General features: G+C 42.0%; 1 protein-coding gene across 2 annotated transcripts in view; it reads right to left on the bottom strand.

Moving 5' to 3' along the window:
* LOC103135517 (platelet-derived growth factor receptor beta-like) overlaps positions 1 to 6,525 on the bottom strand; it is a 33,142-nt gene that overhangs the window by 6,129 nt on the left and 20,488 nt on the right. The window contains exons 7-18 of one of the 2 annotated variants that reach the window (XM_007548292.2): positions 6,235 to 6,415; positions 5,365 to 5,480; positions 5,127 to 5,250; positions 4,774 to 4,985; positions 4,465 to 4,559; positions 4,206 to 4,338; positions 2,935 to 3,039; positions 2,496 to 2,606; positions 1,145 to 1,301; positions 771 to 937; positions 287 to 399; positions 63 to 185 (exon numbers count right to left, since the gene is read on the bottom strand). In XM_007548292.2, coding sequence (XP_007548354.1) covers positions 63 to 185; positions 287 to 399; positions 771 to 937; positions 1,145 to 1,301; positions 2,496 to 2,606; positions 2,935 to 3,039; positions 4,206 to 4,338; positions 4,465 to 4,559; positions 4,774 to 4,985; positions 5,127 to 5,250; positions 5,365 to 5,480; positions 6,235 to 6,415 — 1,637 coding nt within the window. The remainder of the gene's footprint in view (positions 1 to 62; positions 186 to 286; positions 400 to 770; positions 938 to 1,144; positions 1,302 to 2,495; positions 2,607 to 2,934; positions 3,040 to 4,205; positions 4,339 to 4,464; positions 4,560 to 4,773; positions 4,986 to 5,126; positions 5,251 to 5,364; positions 5,481 to 6,234; positions 6,416 to 6,525) is intronic. The other variant, XM_007548294.2, reaches the window with a different exon arrangement.

Raw genomic sequence — 6,525 nt, 5'->3', positions numbered from 1 at the left:
GCCAGTAAAAAAACTGATCTTTAACAATAAAATTTACTCTAAATGATTAATTTGCTTCTTACGCTGCCTTTGGAGATGTAGTTGGAATCATGCATGATGTCCCTGGCCAGGCCGAAGTCACAGATCTTCACCAGCTTGCCTTCACAGATCAATACGTTCCTGGCCGCCAGGTCACGATGGACACACTGTGGTGGAAACATCAAAGTGTTTCAATCAAACCTGACCTCATCAGGTTTCAGGCCTTATTTGTACTATTTAATTTGAAACATTATGTTTAACACCCTACGTTCTTTGAGGCCAGGAAGTCCATTCCCTTTGCCACCTGGTAACTGAAGCCCAGGAGATCGTCGTAGGTGAGGGTGGGAGAGTCGCAGATCACCAGATCCGTTCTGCCCCCACCTTAAGGAGGAAACGGGGAGAAACAATCAATGGGAGACCAAAGGAGGCTTCACAACGGGCTGACCTCCAGTGAGATTGTACGATGTGACGCTCATGTGCTTCTTATATTGTTTAAATCTTTTGTACGCTTGGTCCTAAATAAACCGCATTGTCTGATGTAGAAAGAAATTTCTCGACTATGAGCAGCGACCGGAAGTCACTGGATAATTCCACTTCATATCTGTCACGGTCGTTTGTCAAATTTTTTCTTTTTGCTTTGTGCTCATGATCCAGAATTCATCATGCTTTTGTGTAACTGGAAAACAAATTCTCCCCACTACTCTCCAGAGTTGCTTTAATGAAATCATTTACGGGACAGGCCGCAGTCACACCTTGTTCCTGGTAGAGGTCCTGCTGGTAGGGGGATTCATACGGGGACGGCTGGATGTCTGCGTATTTAATCGTGTCCAGCTGCTCCTGCATGGGCACGTAGAAGGAAGGCTCGTCTTTGCTCATGTCCATGTATCCTCCGTCGCTCTCACTTCCGAAGGACACATAACTGGAAGGAAAAAAAAAAAAAAAAAGGCCAGTCAAGTGACACAATTAGCAGCCACCCCCATCACATGCAACATCTGTAACAATCGCCGTCACGAGATGAGTGGGAGTGTCCCCGATCTATGTGGAGCTATATCTCTTGCAACGGCAGAATTTTATGGATAATATGGAGACTGTGCAGCTCTGAATGCATTTTCTCTGCTCCTCTCACCCTTTTCTCTGGCTGAGAGGGGTACTTCCTCTGGAGATGATGCAGCCGCTGTCCTGGTTCTTCTCAGCGTAGTACTGCAGGAAGGTGTCCTTGTTCCTGTGCAGGTAGTCCACTAGGTCACCATAGCGACAGTACTCAGTAACCAGGTAGAGAGGGCCTGAGAGGCAGAAGCAGAAAGAAAGAGGTGTTGACACAATACACAACGGAAGGCTCTTGTAATGCAGTGTCTAGTAAAAAAAAATACATCTTAAATCTTTTGAATCAACACAAAGTCGAGCATAGCTCTAAAGCAGAAGCAAAATGATGATCTTTCTAACATTTTTCTACAAATAAGAATCTGAAAAACAATGCAACGCCCAATGGTATTCTGTACAATCCAGCTGTTCTAAGAAGCCCTTAGAAGCCGTCTTCTGGTCTCATTAGATTCAACAGCAAACCTCTGTTCTGCACTAAGTGCATAAAAGAAAATTATGACTTCTTGCAAAGGGTAAATTTAATGGCACTGCCTCAGAGATCGCTTCGGGAGTTACAGTGAACACAAACTAGACAATTTGTCATTTTTGAGCCATAAATTTCCACCCAATAAATTTCAAAATTGGTTTCCCCCCCCCCCACATTTACTTTACTGTTGCATAAATATATTCTGCATTATTCTGTTTCAAGTATTTTTCAGGTTCTGTGGAAAAAAGTTTTCATTAAAGCATCAGCTTTGCAACCACAAATTTAAATTTGTGATTTTATTTGACAGATAAAGTTTTTATGTGACTGTGAAGTGAAAATGAAAAGATACACACTGGGCATTTTTTTTTTTAATATTAAAATCTAAAAAGTGTGGCGTGGATTTACATTAAGAACCTCAGAGCCAGTAAGCAGCGGTGAGATTCATGGGCTTTGTCTCTACCAGCTTTAAGCATCTACAGGCTTTACTTGTTTCCTGTTTTTTGCAAAACAGCTCAAGCATAATCCTGACTGTGTGCAGAGTGGCAGTGAGCATCAACTTTCAAGTCAATTGAAAATTGCAGGGCTCTACTTATTCATGGGTTATTGTTTTGCATTTAAATCAAACAGTGCAATTCTATTTGTGAGAGAAGGACGTTTGAAAAATCCTTGAAAACCGTGTATTATTACCAATCACTTATTTCTCTTGGTTGGGTACATAAAAAAATACACATTGAGTTTTCTGAAAGAGTATATAAAAAATGTCTACTTTTGCAAAAGCAGCGATAAAAGCTAAAGGTACCACTTTCTCTTAAAAAGAGAGCTTATTATACTCATCAAACACCTGCATTGCCTTTACAAAACAGCCAGTGTAATATAATTCTATTTGACCAGTTGTCATAGTAAAGGTCACCATGTTTGGTGCAGGCTCCGAGCAGGTTAACAATGTTGAGGTGAGGTCCCAGGTGACTCATGATCTTCAGCTCGGACATCAGGGCCTGAGTCTCACTCCTCCTGGCTGTGGCTGGATGAGAGCAGACAGGAAACAGGAGTGAAAATATGTTTAAAAGTACAGTAGTGTGAGATATGAGAACCTAGCACAGAGAGAGCAAGGGGTCGCTGTGTTTCTGCCAAACGGCCTCAAAAACCTGCGAGCTAAAACCTAAATGAGGCTGGCAGCAAAACTAAAGCTCAGCGGGCCCGCGGATCTCTCTGAGCTCACAGGAACACGGAGCTGGTGTCACATTATCTGACAGCCACACAGGGCTCTCCTGTTGTAGCTCACACAAACTACGCACATGGTTCTGCACTGTTTTTTTTTAATTTTCTTTCTATTACTTTGTGTTTCTTACATTTCAGCATTTTCACTGCCACCTTTGTGCTGGAGTGGGAATGCGTGAGACCGTACGCAGTTGCCTCGACCACCCTGCCAAATGCTCCTGATCCAAGCGTGCGACCTGAAACACAAAGAAGGACTCAGTGGGACGCAGAGTGAATGGAGCACACATCGGACCAAAAGGAAAAACAAAAAAACTAACAAAACCCCCCCCCCACTTCATTATAATTTCAGCATAAGTAACTCTCTTTAAATGTTTTAAAGGAAACTGAATTTTAAAGTGTTTATGTTGGATCAAAGAGGACTTTTCATCGTAAGTGGATGTCTGAGTGAGAAGGCTAAGCACCTCGGTTTCTAACTTTTAGAGAAAACATCTGACAAGAAAACTATATAAAAAAAGCAGCTTAGGAGCGAAGATGGACCGATGCCAGTGAGACAGGTTTCAAAAGCTTCATTTTGTATGCTGAAGCTGACTGCATGGAGAAAACCCAAACCACCAACATAACTAAAGCCTTGGAGGGACACCTCCAGTTTAAGCTGTCTGTTTTCCTTTGAGCTGCAGGAAGAATAAGAGCAATATGTTTAGAGCAAGAAAAGGGGATGGAAATGTTTTTTTTTTGCAACCACAGAAGACGGAAACATAAGCACAACAGATTTTTCAAACAAAAAAATCAGTTTAAAACTTTTTTAGTAAACCTGTCATCAATAAAATTGGGAAGAAATATTACACTTTCATTAGATTATATTGCTGTTTCTAATAAAATAGTTCAATTATAAAATAAATCATCTATGACTGTTTGTAGGTGTTCATAGTTATTATTTTAAAGGGCATTTTTACATATTTGATGTCTTCACTTGGATCTAATTCAATCTTAAATAATAATTTAATTGCTGCCTAAAAAGGTTTGGAGAATCTAGTTACTAATATAGTTTTTATATCACAAGCCTTTTGCTGGCTAAGATAATGAACAGAGAAAGCTACTGAGACCCGAAACCTTAAAATAAACAAACATGTTTACAAAGACGTTTAATAGATCATTTAGCTCTCAAAAAGCACCAAGTGTAAATGACACCTCCATCAAGGCTGAACATCTTTAAAAACTTTCATGTTGTGGCACGTGCCGTTATAATGCCTTGCATTACCTTAACTTATATAAATGAGTGAAATTCAACCAGTTTGGGCTTTTAGGTGAAGTGTACCGTCATGTCTAATGATTATTAAAATTAATGAATCCATACATACATCGTCAGTGTTTAAGCAGATGTAGCGCTGCAGGCAGGACTCACCCAGCACCAGGTTCTCTCTGGGCATCTCCCAGGCCAGGTCATAGGGCAGATGGATGGGGTCCACATAAATGTACTCATGTCCATCCTGGCTCACAGACTCTATCACCTTCCATCTGATTTCATAGCGAGGTTTCTGAGAGAAAGGTCAAAGACGGGGGAAAATCTCACAAATCTTTTTATAATCTCTACTATATTCTCTTTGTAAATGTGTCCTCGGAATAATTATTTTTGGCATAAGTGGCTTCGTGCATGTTTGTACCTTCCTCCATATAGCGATGAGGATGATTATCGACAGAATAACAATGACCACTAAGGCCAGAACAGCAGCCAGCACTGCCACCTGGGAGAACCACGCTGCAAGAGAAAAGAAGCACCGGAAACATTCGAGACGGCCTAGAAAACACTGTGATTCAAAAGTGGTAACTTTTAACAAAAGTTGGTACCAAGGGTGCCATTTCGGTGATTAACTATTGTCTTGTGTTTTATTTCAGATTTTTTTTAACGATGTACAAACTATTTAGTTACTTATAAATAAATAAATAAACAAACATTTCCCGGGGACACCTACTGCTGGACACCAGTTTGACGTCCCTCGTGCTGACGTGCTCGGCCTGGTTGGCGGCCGCGCAGCGAACTGTGACCTGCTGAGGCTTGTGGAAGGTCACCTGGCTCTTCACCACGCTGACTTTACGCGTCTGGTTGTAGCTGACATTGGTTTGGATGCTCACCACCTCCGGATGCGGCTTCAGCGGCTGCCATGCTGCTGTCCGGTTGCTACACCTAAAGCAGGACAGCAGGGAAATCACGCCAGCTGCATCAACAAAGAGCTGAAATCAAAACAGATGCTCTGAAAGTGAGCCGCGTAAGGTCAGCCCTCTAGTGTTCGTTCCGTGACATTACAGGAGTGGTGTAGCGACTTACTTGAGCATGCTGTCACAGCTGTACCACTGTATGATCGGAGCTGGAAACCCTTCAGCGAGGCAGGTCACCACGTCGCTCATCCCCGGGAGATTGTGGTCGGTCAGGTCTTTAATCTGAGCAGGGACTACACGTAAAAGGTTGAAGCAGACATTAGAAAGTCAGTAAAACACTTTTTTTAAATAGTTGGATTCATTCATGAGTAAATGAACAAAAGAACGCATCAAATGCATCTCCACACCTTGGACTTCCAGGTCAAAGAGAACTTCCTTTTTGTCGTCTCCATTGGAAATGATGACCGCATAGAGGCCATTCTGCTCCGTCCTCACCCTCACCAGGCTGAGAATGGTCACATACCTGAAGCAAAACAAGCATGAAAAGAAGATGGAGGATTTCAAAGCACATCGTTGGTCTTCGCTGGTAAACGAATAGCACTGAAAGTGCAGTGTGAGTGAATTTGTCCTGCATGACTTCATGTTGGCTTGCATTCCAGCTCCACTACGTTGACATTTAACAATTTAGGTTGAACCCAGTCTTATCAGCAGTCTTAGCAGCATGTTTCTTCTGACTGAAAACAAAAATATTTATATTATGGAATAGTCAAGGAATCCTGACTTAAATCTGAAAGAGAATCCATGGAGGGAGCAAATGAGGAGGATGAGCAAGAAATCCTTTCAACCTCAAAGACTCAAAGGTTTGTTCATTGTGTTGCCAATAAAGATTTTTCCATTAATTATTGAGAGGAGAAAAAAACTATTGTTGTTTTGTATCCTTTATGCAGTATATGATTTACACATTACCGAGGTTACTTCTTCATTTGAGAGTGTGTAAAGTGGGAAAAGCACAGCTCCTTGTGGGCCATTTGTCTGAAAGGCATTAGGGAGTTGTGACAGGTATTTGGTGTTTATGGTTTCTGTGTGATGACAGATGAAGTTCCTCCCTCTGGAGAGTATTGTATTTCTCTCTGAGGAGGTCTGTGTGCTGACTGACAGGAGCTAGATGTGTGGATTGCTTAAATCAAACAGGATATTAAACACCTCATATCGCAGCTTTGTTGCATTTGTGTCTCTAGGAACACGGCACAGTTGCAAGCTCAGGGTGGATGTTCTACCTTATTTCATGATCCTGTCTGATGGTGATAGCTTTGTCTCCCCTGATGGTGGTCCCGTCTTTGGTCCAGCGGACCTGAGGGGGAGGGTAGGCCTCGATGTCCACTCTCAGCTCCACGTTCTCCTGGAGCTTGGCTGAAATGTTTTGCCGCTGAGCAGGTTTCACCTCCACAAAGCCGTGTTCTGATGGAAAAACAGGTAACTGAATTATTCTGCAGATATCAATTTTTTAATCTGTTAAAGCCATCCGACATTTTGCTTGTCAGTTCATCCATTGATGGATAAACATTTGA

The sequence above is a fragment of the Poecilia formosa genome, unplaced genomic scaffold (genome assembly GCF_000485575.1).
Source record: "Poecilia formosa unplaced genomic scaffold, Poecilia_formosa-5.1.2 Scaffold26, whole genome shotgun sequence".
Classification (NCBI taxonomy): domain Eukaryota; kingdom Metazoa; phylum Chordata; class Actinopteri; order Cyprinodontiformes; family Poeciliidae; genus Poecilia; species Poecilia formosa.
The sequence above is the reverse complement of the archived record's forward strand: the minus strand, read 5'-3'. Positions and strand labels throughout refer to the sequence as shown.